The sequence below is a fragment of the Ruditapes philippinarum genome, unplaced genomic scaffold (genome assembly GCF_026571515.1).
Source record: "Ruditapes philippinarum isolate M1 unplaced genomic scaffold, ASM2657151v2 ctg5708_1_1_1_1, whole genome shotgun sequence".
Classification (NCBI taxonomy): domain Eukaryota; kingdom Metazoa; phylum Mollusca; class Bivalvia; order Venerida; family Veneridae; genus Ruditapes; species Ruditapes philippinarum.
This window is the reverse complement of record NW_026858807.1, coordinates 50,718-68,066: the sequence shown is the minus strand read 5'-3', so window position 1 is coordinate 68,066 and position 17,349 is coordinate 50,718. Positions and strand designations below refer to the sequence as shown.

Sequence of the window (17,349 nt, the reverse complement as noted above, 5' to 3'; positions counted from 1 at the left end):
AAATTATGTATCAAAGTTATCATTTTCAGGCGTTTTCAATCCACCGGGGTTCTACCGGGGCTCTGCCTGGATCGTCCTGGGCTCTGCCTGGATCGACCGGGGCTCTGCCTGGGTCAACCGGGGCTCTTCCGGCGTCATCCGGGAAAGACCGGGGAAGCACCGGCATGAACCGTAGCTTCACCTGGGCTCTGCCTGGATGATCCGGAGCGCATCCTGGGTGGTTAGTAGGGAACTACCGTAGTGCTGCCGGGGTAAGTGTGACCGCAACAATAATTTCATCCCGGATCATCCCGGTAACTTACCGGGATGGTCCTGGGCTCTGCCGGGAGTAAGTGAGACCGAGGCTTTAAGAAGAAAAAAAGTTTCATTTATGTCAACAGATTCTACATCTTATCGCAATATTTAATCTGAATATTACAAATGATCACAATTAGCCCTAATTAATTTAGTTTGCTAAAAAGAAATAGGCGATAAAGTCCGAGTAATCCAATAGCTTAGGACCTACCTATTTATAGAGAGTACTCAGGGGAGGTTATTCACTAAAGTCCCTCAATAATCATGAAGCTGAATATAAGCATGTATATCTATAAGAATAACACAATATTAGAAATCTTCGAACAATCGGGAACTATTTTTTCGTTACGAAAATTAATGCGCCTGTCATTTGACAATCTTTACGCAGTGATCTCCCCTGAATTTTTTGGCGTAACTGCTTCGAGGAGTTGGGACTACTTTTGGCATTTGCAAATAAGAACTTCAGGCTCTGAAATTTCCCTACCATTATTTTGTTTGGTGAGATGACCCAAACAAATAATAAGTTGAGATGGATGCACTGTTGTAAAAATTGTGAATCTTAAGCACTTTAAGCATAGGTGTGCTAAAATACATCTTCTTTATATCAACCTCACTTTCATAAACAAGAGCGATCAGTGATCACATGTGTCGCCTCATGATGGCTAATTTCATGTTAGGGCAAGTTTTGCGACAAACGGACAGTGCACAACTAAACTTGGTACTGATCATTGCTGTAAAGTTTGGATAAAATTACACCAGTAGTTTATGAGGAGTAGTCCGGACAAGCTTTTGTGTATCTGGCAACACACAGAAAAAACACCTTTTTATCAAAGGGCCATAACTTTCTCAAAAATCATTCAACCGGAAAACCCGTGCAATATTCGCAAGGACTTGAGCTAGAGATCAATCCTGTAAAGTTTCATTGAAATAATTATTGCGTTAGTGGTTTAAGAGAAGTAGTCCAGATAAACTTTAAAAATAAAAATTATTAAAGGGCCATAACTCTGACAAAAATCATTGAACCTAAAAATGCTGACAATATGCACAACTAAACTTGGTATTGATCATTCCTGTAAAGTTTGGTTGAAATTGCACCAGTAGTTTATGAGTAGTCCAGACAAGCTTTTGTGTATCTGGCAACACACAGAAAAAAACACCTTTTAATCAAAGGGCCATTACTCTGCCAAAAATCATTCAACCGGAAAACCCATGCAATATGCTCAAGGAATTGAGCTACAGATCAATCCTTGTAAAGTTTCATTGAAATTGCTTTAGTGGTATAAGAGAAGTAGTCCGGACAAACTTTAAAAATAAAAATTATTAAAGGGCCATAACTCTGACAAAAATCATTGAACGGAAAATGCTGACAATATGCACAACTAGACTTGGTACTGATCATTCCTGTAAAGTTTGGATGAATTGCACCAGTAGTTTATGAGGAGTAGTCTGGACAAGTTTTGTGACAGACGGACAGACAGACGATGGAGAAGTGATCCCTATATGTGTCGCCACTACTCCGTAGAGGCGACACAAAAATGACATCCATTTTACCATTTTAAAGTAAGAAATTAAGCAGAACAAGAGCCACCGCCGGCCCGCGGGGGCAATGCTAGACTTTTTACTTTTTCTAAACGAGGTAATGTTTGAACAAATCTTCCATTTCCTTTTCATAAATTTAATCAGTCTGTCTTGTCAAATTGGTTTTGTCAAAGTATGAATCCATTCCATATATATCCGCTTTTGTATTACAGAAGAAAAATAAGAAAAGAAAAAGATATAAAAATTTCAATAATTTGACCTTCAAAATCAAGGTCATTTATGAGTGAAGGTCAAGGGAGTTAAGGGATTTCCTTGAAGATTATTATGTTAAAGTTTTAAGACAATTCATTCAAAAATAACAAAGTTACAGCCAATAATAGCAAGAACAAGCAAAATTTGGACTTTTGACCTTGAAGGTCAAGGTCATTTATGGATGATGGTCAAGGTTAGTGTGGTCTACTGAAAGGTCTTCCCCCAAAAGTTGTTGTGGCCAAGTATTAAGACAATACACCGAGAACTAAAAAAGTTATGATCCAGGTACAAGTTTGCGGACGTAACGGCAACGCCGCCAGGACTATAACAATACCTCTACTTTAAGATAAAAAAGTCGAGCTAAAAACAACACATAATACTGTACATCAGACTATTTTTAGTGAGTATCTAATTATGCTTTATTTACATTCACTGGGTCTCCTGAAAAATAGATTCTCTAAATTTTTACTTTATTCAATACATAGAATTCTTGAGTTTCTGAGATTTGATTTCCAACTTCAGTTTTGCTACCAAGATTTCAAATGACACTTTGTAATAAATTGATATCATAGTATCAAATTAATAAATTTAAGTGGTGGCATGGCAGAGTGGTTAACACATCAGACAAGTAATCTAATGATCGCTAGCCGCATGGGTTCAAACCCCGTCAGGGGCAAGTCCTTGTTTCTTTGAAAAAGAAACTTTAAACTCATTGCTCAGTACTGGTTGGTTCCAGGAATGGATTCAAAAGTGTGTTTATATATTTGTTTATAAGCTTCCTACGCAATGAAACTAAAAAAATTTAGTATAAACCAAATAGTAAAATTTAACATCAAAGGTTATGTAGCAATAATTTTAACAAATAATTATATAAATAATAAAAAAAATATTCCAATGACATAGTGAGCGAACAGTTGTTTTTGTTTATTTAACTGATTGTCTAAAAATAATTTATACCTAAAATAAGCTTAACAATAACATTTAAACAATAAGGTGAGACGTTGCAATAAATGTGTATAAATACCAATAGGAAGATTACCTGAAACATATTCCTTAGAAGATTTACTAAAATAAAATTGCTGCCAACATTACAAACTTTGCTGTCTGCAAATGTAACCTCATATACAGTGAATATTATTTTTATTCTGTACCACTACCAACCTTTTTAATAAATTTTTGTGTCCCTGTAACATTTGGATAATTTTTCATATTCTGTTCATCCACAGCTGTAGCCTTGGTAACAGGAACACAACCAGCTGGAAAGTTGAGAACATTATACAATGTTGTATATGTCACACCACCTGAAATGAATATTTTAACATTTTATCTTTACAAATTTATGAAATAAACATGTCCTGTTGAAAAGTCCTTTAATGATTCGAGGGAATTTCTTATATTGATATAAATATATGCAAGTTGAACAAGGCTGAATTTTGGTGGCAATTTAAGAAAGTGAATATTTGAATAAGTATGATACCGAACTAGAAATGACAAAAATACACAAGAAAATTTCTGTATCTCCATCGTATTACAAAACTAGTATTTATAATGCAGTTAGTTGTCATGAAACCACATTACTTTATGTACATAAGAAGAGGTTGAAAGGCAATATAGGCCCTATGGCAAATTTACAACAGGACAGAATGGACACAAGATGTTTTAAACATTCATGTAGATATCAATTTTATTGTTGTGAATGACTAATGCCAAAAGATATCAATAACAAATATTAATTTTATAACAATTTTCCCTTTTAAAAGAACATAAAACAAAGTAAAAATAGGTCAAAGACAGAAAAGGCCGGGTTGCAATTGTATACCAAATATCATGATGCTGTGATGAAAAAAAATTACCACTGACCATAAATGTTGAAAATTTAACTGTTATTATATTGACGCCCACAGTATGGGACCACATGTCAATGCTGTATGCCAAATATCAAGAGGCCGTGATAAGTAGTTGCTGAGAAAACTGTTACGAAAAGTTTTTCCTGCCCGCCCACCGCCTGACATTCACCATACTATATTCCAGGTTTGTACCTATGCAACCCGGCCAAAAATTAAATATTCCAACAAAATTTGCATATAAAGGGGCCAGGGTTCCCACTCTTAGATATTTTGAAAATTTAAGGACTTTTCCAGGACTTATCAGGGACCTTTTTTGATTTTTTAAGGACTTTTTAGAAGATAAAATTTCAAGTTATTCGATTTTTTTGTCCTATGAATATTTTCATGGTAATGTTTAAAACAACATTTAATAACACCAATATAATACATGTAGTTCATGACATAAATCTAACTCTATCTAAGAAATACATTCAGTGTCTATAAATAATGAAATGTACTTTGTGACAGGAACTGTTGCAGGTTGTCTGCAATTTTCATGTAATTTTGGTGTTTTTAATGCTTCCAAGGGATCACTTTTTTACAAGATATTCATAGTACTTTAATAAGTAACCTCACATTTGACCTCAGTCCACTTAGGTGCATAGAATGGCAAAAGCATGTCACACTGAAGGGTATATGAAAACTGCCTGCAGGTGTTTCTACATTAAAAATTCCACAACTTTCATGTTTAAATGTTGTACTCTGCTTAAGCCAGTGCTACGGGTTCTACAAAATATGGCGGCAGCACAAAATACCCAAACACACACAATTATAGCAATATTCATTTTGGTTTGTATACAATATAGATTTTAATGAGAAAATGAATTGATATTTACAAAATAATGTGACTTAGCCAACTATTACTTTCATTCATTCCATTGAAATTGGCAGTTCAGATGTTGTAAGAAAAAAAGTGACATTTGCTTTTCTGTTAGGTTCATTAATGAATAGACAAATGTCTTTGCAAGATATGAGATTTGTAGTCTACATTTAAATTTGTAGGGTATAATTTTGTTGTAATTTCATACAAGTTCATTCGTATAATTTTTTTTATTTAATAGTTTTCATGGAGTATACTGTATTTGGGTTATAATATTTTGGTTCAAAAATGTATATTTGGGTATGTTTGATTACATCTTAATGAAAGTGTATATTGTATTCATGATTAAAACAGCACTTTTTTTAGTATAACACATTCATTTTTAGTATATTTTGGCTAATATTTGGGTATTTCTTGCTACCCAAATATGGTGTGGCCAACTGGCTGTGCTCTGTCTTCACAATAGTTCATGTATGTAATACTATTGTTTATTTTATACGCGGAAAGTCCGGGCCCCGCGAGGGCTGTAGCGCTCTTAGATAACATGTATGACGCGTATCAATTCAAATGAAATCAAATTAAAAGTAAATGAAAATTTCAAAAAAATATATATCCTATACCTAATGAGCTGTGAAAAAATCCTTAGTTAACTGGGAGCCGCCATTTTGAAATCCTTTTGAGCTAAATATAGATATCACAGCGTTTTTAATGAGCGTCTACATAATTCAGACTATTGCTAGCAGACGCACGCTAAATAACACTTCCGGTGAAAGAATGATGTACAACATCAGAAAATGAACATTCATTTCATTCATAAGAACTATAGTAACGATGTTAAATGTAAACAGTTACTTTTAAATCCTTTTTGATAAATTAGCACATTAAAAATGACGTAAAAACAACATATGTGATTAGAGATTAACAGAAAATGGCGGACGCCGACGCTTGCGCAGTGGTCCCTCTCCCCGATGATAGGTTAAACACCACCAATTTATTCTATTTATGTTTACGGTACAAAATACCTGAAATTACTTTTAACGCATTGCATGATAGATCTGGTTAACATGTACACTAAACATGTTATGCTTAAATCATTTAAGAGCTTTCCGCGTCATAGGTAGCACCTAATTTCATATTATTGTAGCAACCCAAGCTAAAATTTCAACTTTTTTACAATGTCTTTTAAGTGTGTTTTAATGATAGAATTAAAACAGACTAACTTAGAACATTTTAAATTTTGAAATTATCTTGAAAAATAAAAAAGTTATGAAGGTTTGAAGTTTGTGAAATGTCGTGATTTTCTGGAACATTGTACCTATATATTATATAGGAAAATGATTCGAGTTCGCGGACCCGAGCAAAGCGAAATTTTTATTAAAAATGTCATAACTTTTTTATTTTTTAAGATAGTGTAATCAAACTTGGCAATCTTATAGAATTTTTAGTGTAGATTCCATTTCTGTACTCTGTTTTAATGTGTGAAAAACAATATTGACTATACTGAAAGAAATATTCATGAAATTCATAATTAAAAAATCTTTTTTTTTTCAATTTTATTTTCACGACACCGATAACAAGATTAAATCATACACAGTGATTCATTTCATTTTCAAATCAATTATATCTATCTTTTAAAGTATATATCACAGTGAATCTTCAATAAATGCATATTATAATCACTGTCAGTTAATGACTATTCTAAAGTTTGTACCACTCTAAAGTTCTAGTAATGACAAGTATATTCTTCAGTAATTATTTCTATAATCATAACATAAATTGGTTAACAGTCATAGCATTCTCTTCAAATTGTCACAACTGTCATATAGTGCTAACTGTTTGATGTTTAAAACACTTTACAATTGTAGATCAGTTTCATCCAAAGTTAATATTTTTCTTTAAACAAGAATTTGTAACAGAGTTACCAACGTCATCCGCCCCGGGAGTTTTATATGAAGCATAAAATTGTGCTATTTCAAAAGATTGAGGTATGGATCTCAGGACATTCAGTCCAAAATTATGATCAATGCTAGATCTGCAAATGTAACAATAAAAAAAAATAAAATGAAACACGTAATTTAAAAATCTATCATGTTAAGCTTTGACCTCTAAGTGTGAACTTGACCTTGGAGGTAGGGGAGCAGGTGTTATGCATGACATAACGTCTTATTATTGTGACTATTTGTGCCAAGTTATTTCAAAATCCCTTGAACTATGAAGAAGTTCTAGATTCAACACAAAATATACCCTATAACAGACTATGTTAATTTTTGACCTCTAAGTGTGACCTTGACCTTGGAGGTAGGGATGCAGGTGTTGCGCATGACACATCCTCTTATTATTGTGACTATTTGTGCGAATTATTTTCACAATCCTTTGATCTATGAAAAAATTATAGACCTGACACAAAATATACCCTGTAACAGACTATGTAAGTATTTGACCTCCAAGTGTGACCTTGACCTTGGAGGTAGGTGACCGGTTTTTGCGCATGACACATCATCTGATTATTGTTAACAATTATGGTAAGCATTTACAAAAGTCCTTCATAGATAAGAAAGTTATGGACTGGACACGACATATACCCTCAAATAGACAATGTTGACCTTGAATGAACAAGTACGACCTTGACCCTAAAGGTACGGGTCTGGTTGTTGCGCATCACACATCGTCTTATTATAACAAACATTTGTGCCAAGTTATCTCAGATTCCTTTGATAAATGACAAAGTTATGGACCGGACACGAAATATACCCTGTAACAGACTATGTTAATATTTGACCTCCAAGTGTGACCTTGACGTTGAAGGTAGGCAACTGGTTTTTGCGCATGACACATCGTCTGATTATTTAGAAACAATTATGGCAAGTATTTACAACAAGAGGGCCATGATGGCCCTGAGGTCGCTCACCTGTATATAGCCCCCCCCCCCCCCCCCCCCGGGCCAATTTTTACCCAAGGGCTTTTATTTGAACAGACTTGGTAGACACCCATAAGAAGATGTTTCATGCTAAACATCTAAGTTCTAGCTCATTGGGTTTTTTAAAAGAAGATTTTTTTAAGTTTTTACTATACACATATAGTTAAAAACAATGACACCCCTGGGGCAGGGCCAGTTTTGACCCCGGGCTTTTATTTGAACAAACTTTGTAGATATTTACTTAAAAATGTTTCATGTATAATATCTAAACTCAAGCTATTTGGGATTTTTCAAAGAAGATTTTTAAGTTTTTGCTATACACATATAAGGAAAATCAATGACCCCCGGGGCGGGGCCAGTTTTGACCCAAGGGCTTTTATTTGAACATACTTGGTAGACACCCATTAGAAAATGTTTCATGCTAAATATCTTAGCTCTAGCTCTTTGAGTTCTTTAAAAGAAGATTTTTTAAGTTTTTACTATATGCATATAGGGAAAATCAATGACCCCCTGGGGCGGGGCCAATTTTGACCCCAGGGCTTTTATTTGAACAAACTTGGTAGACACTCATTAGAAGATGTTTCATGCTAAATATCTTAGCTCTAGCTCTTTGGATTCTTTAAAAGAAGATTTTTTAAGTTTTTACTATATGCATATAGGGAAAATCAATGACCCCCTGGGGCGGGGCCAATTTTGACCCCAGGGCTTTTATTTGAACAAACTTGGTAGACATTCACTAGAAGATGTTTCATGCCAAATATCTAAGCTCTAGCTTTAACAGTTCTTTAAAAGAAGATTTTTTAAGTTTTTACTTTATGCATATAGGGAAAATCAATGACCCCCCGGGCCGGGGCCAATTTTGACCCCAGGGCTTTTATTTGAACAAACTTGGTAGACACTCACTAGAACATGTTTCATGCCAAATATCTTAGCTCTAGCTCTTTGGGTTCTTTAAAAGAAGATTTTTAAATTTTTTTACTATATGCATATAGGGAAAATCAATGACCCCCTGGGGCGGGGCCAATTTTGACCCTAGGGCTTTTATTTGAACAAACTTGGTAGACACTCATTAGAAGATGTTTCATGCCAAAATATCTAAGCTCTAGCTCTTACGGTTCTTTAAAAGAAGATATTTAAAGATTTTTCTTTCGGTTGCCATGGCAACCAGAGTTCTGCATGAAATGGAATTTTTTTGAACAATCTTGATAGAGCTTCATACAAAGAGTATTCCTGCCAAGTTTCATTAACATTGGCCTTGCGGTATCATAGAAGATGTCCTTAGAATATTTAAAATGTGGACGGACGACTGACGACGGACGCCATTTGGTTGGCCATCCTAAAAGCTCACCTGCACTTTGTGCAAGGTGAGCTAAAAACCCTTCATAGATAAGAAAGTTATGGACCGGACACGAAATATACCCTGTAACAGACTATGTTAATATTTGACCTCCAAGTGTGACCTTGACCTTGAAGGTAGGTGACTGCTTTTTCCGCATGACACATCGTCTGATAATTGTGAACAATTATGGCAAGTATTTACAAAATCCCTTCATAGATAAGAAAGTTATGGACCGGACACGAAATATACCCTGTAACAGACTATGTTAATATTTGACCTCCAAGTGTGACCTTGACCTTGAAGGTAGGTGACTGGTTTTTGCGCATGACACATCGTCTGATTATTGTGAACAATTATGGCAAGTATTTACAAAATCCCTTCATAGATAAGAAAGTTATGGACCGGACATGACATATACCCTCAAATAGGCAATTTTGACCTTGAATGAGCAAGTGTGACCTTGACCCTGGAGGTAGGGGTCTGGTTGTTGCGCATGACACATCGTCTTATTATAATAAACATTTGTGCCAAGTTATTTCAAATTCCTTTCATAAATGACAAAGTTATGGACCGGACACGAAAGTGTGACGGACGGACGGACGGACAGACGGACGGAGCCTATTTCTATATCCCCCTTTTTTCTTCGAAAAGGCGGGGGACAATTAAACAGAAAAAAGTGGCATCAAACTTGCTGTAAATAATAAATTGTTTCAATTTCGTTATGTTCACGAATGAACCACAGTTGACAAGATTGGGGATAGGGAATTAGTACTGGTAGCAGTACATTTTAACTTGGGACATTCAAAATTGTTTTTTCAGCAAGTCAGTCACATTTTAAACTCTTTTCACCTTCTTCTGATGAAGTAGTTTACTTTTTCTGATTTTTTAAATACTTTGTTTACAATTGAAGCCACTTTTGACGATTTATTTCAGCAAGAATGTTAGCAAATTGAGCAGGCTTGTATGAACACATCTACGGATGTTTCTAATTTCAAAATTTCACCATTTTCGTGTTTAAATGTTGAATTCTGCTTAAGCTGGTGCTAGGGGGCATGGACAGTAACTTGCAATTTCCAGTACCGTCTATAAACAGGTTCAATCAAACCGAGCCTGCAACATTTCAATTTTGCCGTGTTTGGCTTTCTTTAGGGATTCTGTTTTTCTCTATTTTGTATCCATGTTTATCGCAGACAGCTTTTAGCAAAGTCCATTAGTAATGTCGGTAACTTTTGGTAGAGGACCATGTACTATGTTCTGTTCTGCCCGCCAAATCGGAAAATGTTCCCAGTGTAGGCATAATGATAATTAGCAGCTGCTGTGTACCATAACTGAAATAAAAAAAAGTTTTCAAGTGATCGACAAAGAATTTCTAGTAAACATATTTTCTATTTGTGAAATCAAACAATAAATCATAGTTCATACTATATAGGTAAAGGAAATCTGCAAGTCATAATCAGATGTAGATTTTTTTTTATAGATCTACAAGACTACATGGGCTCTAGTTTAGAAACTAACATTTTTTTATTTCTTTGAAATATTCATTCATAATTTATCATAACCTGAATACTTTTATAACATACCTTTGAAAATATATGATTTAATCAAATGAGAGTGATCAAGAAGGCCTGATTTTTACAAGACACTTTTTTTCTTAAAGTTAAATTTACGGCCGATGCACGAACAACAACAACAACAACTAACCAGATTGAATTATTTACGTCATGCGACCCTGCATGGTTGAAAATGTCACAATTCAAAGAATTTATCTCAAATATATTTTTGACATCATAATTATACGTAAATGACATGAATAATACAAACAAACATTCAGACTTGTTCAATTTTCCCAACTACCGATTCAACAAACAGCGGAATGAATTTCGGGCTGTTTAGGTCACGATAAAACATAGAATTTCCTTTATTTAATGGTCATAACTTTTTCTAATTAAATTATAGATTAAAAAACAATTATATTACCTACCTAAAACTTCAATAAATCAGCGTTTGTGGCAAGTAAAACTTGCATAACTGGCGTTCTAGTTTTTATTTGTTTACGATTCACATTTAGCGAGTATTCGAAAATGGCAGCCGGCGGGTCACGCGGGTCAAAATTAGCTTATTGTTATTTTTACGCGCGGATGCGACATGCTTATCGTAGGCGCAGAATAATGATTTATATATCAAATTAATCTTTAGAAAGTGAAGAATATTAATATATTTTTATATTCAACATTTTCCGAAAAGTCAGGTGCATAAATCACATTGACTTTAGCGGACTATTTCTCGGCACAGAGGGGTCATATGTTAAATATAAAAATAGCACCAGAAAGCTTATCCAATCATCTTTCGATTGATGCGTGATTCATTCATGTCAAACGAGTGTATATAGGTCGCATATAAAATGTAAACACATGACCATTTTACAATTAGCAGCCGTGTTAATTATCGGCCGTATGTGTGAAAATTACCAATTTTCTCGACTTCAGATAAGGAATTTGATTGATTAGTTAAACCATAATAAACAAATTTTACATAATTTTAAAGAGAATTTATTATGCTTTCTTTTGATGTAAAGTTTTAAAAAATCTTTCAAGAAATAAATTTTTAATGTTTAAAAAAAAGAGTGAAGACAGGTGGTGGATTTCTCCAGAATTCCAGCTGATAAGCCATTGATTTATCTATCGATCGGGGTTGCTAATTATTGATTTACCTTTGGCTTTTAGCATGGTTGTGAGCAATAAGGTTAAACAAATTGCCCAAGGAAACAACCAGACCTGTGAGCTTTCATGTTTCTTATCACGGGCCAATCCACAGACACTTGGGGTTTGGAGCTCAAAACGCCTTTAAAATCCAAATAAAATGCATATTTGTCAATCCCAGCACATGTACTGATCATATATATCAAAAAAACTTAATATAAGCCGTTTTGAAAAAAAATCATATTTCAACATCTATAATAATACACAAGATAAAAATGTTCGCCGGAAAAAAATCCGCACCCCTACCGTCATAATCACCATGTATTTTATTCCATTTCCAATATTTTCACATAATCCTTTGGTCCATCGACACAGAAGATATAATTCTTCACGATGATGGTCAATTTTAAACTTCAACGGTAATATAAACAACGCAACAGCCGAAATAAACATCAAAATTATCGCCGTTTTCCTCCAACTACAAAATCTTTCGATAAATTCAATGGACCAGACGGCTATGAACGAAGCTATCCGATTATGTGGCCCTAGCTTTGCCGTGTGCAAAATGCGCAGCGCTTTTAAGTTTGGGAACCACATAATCGGACAGCTTCGTTCATAGCCGTCTGGTCCATTGAATTTATCGAAAGATTTTGTAGTTGGAGGAAAACGGCGATAATTTTGATGTTTATTTCGGCTGTTTGCGTTGTTTATATTACCGTTGAAGTTTAAAAATTGACCATCATCGTGAAGAATTATATCTTCTGTGTCGATGGACCAAAGGATTATGTGAAAAATATTGGAAATGGAATAAAATACATGGTGATTATGACGGTAGGGGTGTGGATTTTTTCCGGCGAACATTTTTATCTTGTGTATTATTATAGATGTTGAAATATGATTTTTTTTCAAAACGGCTTATATTAAGTTTTTTTGATATATATGATCAGTACATGTGCTGGGATTGACAAATATGCATTTTATTTGGATTTTAAAGGCGTTTTGAGCTCCAAACCCCAAGTGTCTGTGGGCCAATCAAGCAAACTTGTGGTCGATTTGTGACTGTCTTATAACATTTTCCAAACAAAACCGCCATAATAACCAGAAAATAAATGTTAAATCTCATAAATGTCAAACTTGGCCTCCCAAAACACTTGTAAATCGAAAAATCATCAACATTCAAGATGCGAAAGTCAATGTACTGTGCTCAATCTCCTACGCAGTGATCTCCCCTTACAGCAGGATTAGATCTCTGCCATCACAACATTTTCGTCAAGATTTTTGACGATATGAATTTTTTCAATTTTTACATTTATTTTAAAAAGTAAACACGGTTTTGCTAATGTTTTAAGAAAATATAACAGACGTAGGTACAAAAAGTAAAAAAAAAAAACAGAAAGAGAAAAATGACGTTAGATTTTCTATGTAACGGTCGATATTTACATTTGAATTTCGACGTTACGTCATGTGACTTTCATCATCATGTGACGTCTGTGAAGGCAGTGATTACAATTCTGCCAAGGGAAGTAATCAGTGTGAGGAGTTTGTACTGTGCTAAGACCGCCATTTTGGTTTGTTTGATTTACCTCCCCTTTTCCAGACTAATTCCCGTACCTTCCCGGACTTTTTTTATGTATCAACACTAATTCCCGGACTTTTCAAGGCCGGGAGCTCCTGTTTTCAAATTCACGGACATTTCCCGTTTTACCGGACAGCGTGGGAACCCCTGGGGCATAACCATATCAATAATGAGTTGACAATGGAGTAAATCAACATTAATTAATCTTTTGATAATAAATATAACACAACCACTGATACTGTTATCCTTCAGAAACTAATTGTCTTCAAACAGATGAAAGACAAGATGGACACCATACCATAAAAGGTATGAAGACACACCCTCAAACATCCTACCTATTAGATATTTGACAGTTCCAGTAGGCGGAGCTACATATGGCATTGTAGGACACAGGATGGCATCTAGGTTATCTTTTTTCCAGAGTGACATAAAATCCTTTCTGTATCGATCTATTTGTCCTGCAAGTTGCCACCAATCCTTCACAGACCTGTAAGCACCAATCATATGTCTGCTAGCAGCAACTAATAAAGTACATTCACTATCTATTTCATGTTTTATTAATGGTTATATTTTCACTAATTTCTGTCATTAAATAAATTACAATGTCAAAACATTTCTGATTTTTGGTTTATTACAATTTTGATTCTGAAGGTAAGTGTTCTGGTCGTTCGGGTTCATTGATTCCAGCACCTTTAAAGTTTTGAAGATTAAGTACTGCTCAAGCCGGTGCTAGAGAACATGAGGACGTTGCATTTTTTTTCAGTATTCCTCATGTACAGACTCAAACCAATAAAAGAGTGAGAATCTCTAAAGAACGCACAAAACGACAAAATTGAAAATATTGCAGGCTTGGTTTGATTAACCCTGTTCATGAAAGGTAATGAGAAGTGCAAGCTACCATTCCCTAGCACAGGCTTAAGCAGTATTCAACATTTAATATGAAATGGTAAAATTTGGAATTTTGAAACATCTGCAATGTGTTCATACAGCGGTTATCATGGGACCTTCAATGTGACATGTTAGTGCCATACCATGAAAAGTCTGCAATTTTTATGTAATTTTGTTGTGGTTAATGCTTCCAGGCATCACCCTTTTTCCAGATTTGTGTAATTCTGGTACTGATAGGTTTTGTGATATAACAATATTGACATCTCAGGTTTAAGGAAGTTCAGTGACCTAGAATCTATTATATAAGGCTAGATTGAACTTTTATAAACTCACAGAAGTAAGAAATTTCATTTGAACAGCCAATTTTTTTACTATTGACTAAAACATGATGGTATGTCTCATTAAAACCAACAAGAACTTACTTTACACCCTGCATTGATCGTATTTGTAGACCAGGCACCTTTTCCTGTATGTATAAATATTAAATATATTAAAAACAGAGATGCACATGCAGTGCCAATGGTCGTCTTTTGAGAGCAACAATGATAAATAACCAATTAAAACCAAAAATAACAAGAGGGCCATGATGGCCCTGAAGTCGCTCACCTGTATATAGCGCCCCACCCTGCCCCCCAGCAGGGCCAATTTTAACCCAAGGGCTTTTATTTGAACAAACTTGGTTGACACCCATAAGAAGATGTTTCAAGCTAAGCTCTAGCTCATTGGGTTTCTTAAAAAAAGATTTTTTAAGTTTTTACTATACACATATAGTTAATAAATGACACCTCTGGGGCGGGGCCAGTTTTGACCCCAGGGCTTTTATTTGAACAAACTTTGTAGACACTTACTAGAAGATGTTTCATGCTTAATATCTTAACTCTAGCTATTTGGGTTTTTCAAAGAAGATTTTTAAGTTTTTGCTATACACATACAGTACAGATAAGGAAAATCAATGACCCTCCAGGGCAGGGCCAATTTTGACCCCAGGGCTTTTATTTGAACATACTTGGTAGACACCCATTAGAACATGTTTCATGCTAAATATCTTAGCTCTAGCTCTTTGAGTTCTTTAAAAGAAGATATTTTAAGTTTTTACTATATGCATATAGGGTAAATCAATGACCCCCTGGGGCGGGGCCAATTTTGACCCCAGGGCTTTTATTTGAACAAACTTGGTAGACACTCACTAGAAGATGTTTCATGCCAAATATCTAAGCTCTAGCTCTTACGGTTTTTTAAAAGAAGATAATTATTTAAAGTTTTTTCTTTCGGTTGCCATGGCAACCAGAGTTCTGCATGGAATTAAATTCTTTGAACAATTTTTAAAGGTGACCACCAAAGGAACATTCCTGTGAAGTTTGGATGAAATTGGCTTAGTGGTTTATGAGGAGATGTCATTTAAAGTAAAAGTTTACGGACGGACGGACGCCAGACGAAAAGCGATCACAAAAGCTCACCCTGTCACTTTGTGACAGGTGAGCTAAAAAGAGCCAGGCGGGAGCAATGCTTTTTTTACTTTTACGAAATCAAACAAATAAACAGTTTAAACAAGTCTTGGAAAAAAAAAAATAATTTTTTTTTTAATAGGTCTGTCTAGTCTGACTCTCATTTGTTGTTTTGTCCAAGGATGAATCATTTATCTATCAATAACAAAGTTACGCAAATATAAGCAAATTCAATCATGATGGTCAAGGTCAATTAAAGCTCAAGGTCAGTCAATCTTTTAGAGGGTCTTGTCCAAAAGGTTGTTTTACCCAAGTTTAAAGATAATCCATTGATGTTGCATTTCAATATGAAGGTCAAGGCCTATCCTAAAAGATTTCTTTTGGTTCAAGTTTGAAGACAATCAATTTAAAAATAACAAAGGTATAGCCATTAACCAATATACACGCCTTTCAACGTCTTGGTGCCCCCTTCTGTTTGGGGGGTTTGAAGGGGGGAGGTAGTCCCTCTCATCACCAAAAAAATTTTGTACTTGTGAGAGGCTAAAAATGACCCCAGGTCGATCAAAAGGCAGCGTGTAACCAACGCTGAAAAGCCTTTGACTCTATCTCAATCCATTGAGAAGTTGCAGCACTTTGAAATCAATTTTGATGGAAAAAATCAACGCAAAATAGTGATTTTTGGCAATTTTGAGATGTCCCCTTGTTGCCATGGTAACAGGAAATTTAAGACTTAGCAAAGGCTACAAAGGCAATGGTCCAGTCAACATTTGTGCCAAAGTTTGATTAGTATTGAAGCAGTTTTTATAATTTTATAGCAATTTGAACTTGTAACAGGAGACTTTTCAATGATACAGCTTTTTTGCACAAAATGCTCATGAAGTAATGGGTTAATAGCAAAAATCAAGCAAAATTTAGAAGATCAAGGTCATTTATAAAGAGGTCAAGTTTAATCTGGTCTACTGAAAGGGCTTGTCCTAAAGGCTGTTGTGGCCAAGTATGAAGACAATACACCAACAACTTAAAAAGTTTTAATAAAAGTTAAAGTTTGTGGACAGCAACCACAAAGAAAACTCTGCCATGATTGTAACAATACACCTATTTTTTCCTATGAAAACAAGTCAAACTAAGCTCTAAATTCTGAACTAAGGTATTACCATCCTACTGCATTACCTCGGCTTTGAAGAGTATTTAAATAGGCTAGAACTACTGTTAACTACATTGATAATGAGGGCTGTGGGATCAATCCACAGAAGGGTCAACTTTTTCTTTCTTTCTTTTTATCTTTTAAAATTATTTATGTATCTCTCATGTCCCATTTGGAAAGAAAAAAGTGTTTAATTTTGATTTATTTAATCTATATAGGTATTTATTGGCTAAATTATGATAAATCTAGTAATAAATATGGTACCTGATATTTTCAAAGTGTAATAAAATGAAAACTAGACGGTAAAAGTATTTCATATTTTACATGATCAACCAATATATTTCTTTAAAAATTTAGGGAAACTTTGAAAACAGGCACTAATTTGGGTAAATTTTAAGGATTTTTTAAATAAGGCTCCCTAAGTAGGAAAATGGTCAGACACGTGGTAAAAATGGATGGGGTAAGGAAACACTTTTATACAGATTTCATAAATTTTAAGTAGAAACATGTGGATTGTTAGCTGAATGGTACTATTTGTTTCTTACCAAAA

The 17,349-nt window shown here is 34.6% G+C and overlaps 1 protein-coding gene across 3 annotated transcripts in view; it reads right to left on the bottom strand.

Moving 5' to 3' along the window:
• The window catches only part of LOC132754326 (fatty-acid amide hydrolase 1-like), a 67,519-nt gene that overhangs the window by 5,882 nt on the left and 44,288 nt on the right, over window positions 1-17,349 (bottom strand). For all 3 annotated transcript variants that reach the window (XM_060744943.1, XM_060744941.1, XM_060744942.1), the window contains exons 13-15: window positions 14,633-14,676; window positions 13,658-13,809; window positions 3,247-3,386 (exon numbers count right to left, since the gene is read on the bottom strand). In XM_060744943.1, the coding sequence (XP_060600926.1) occupies window positions 3,247-3,386; window positions 13,658-13,809; window positions 14,633-14,676 (336 nt within the window). The remainder of the gene's footprint in view (window positions 1-3,246; window positions 3,387-13,657; window positions 13,810-14,632; window positions 14,677-17,349) is intronic.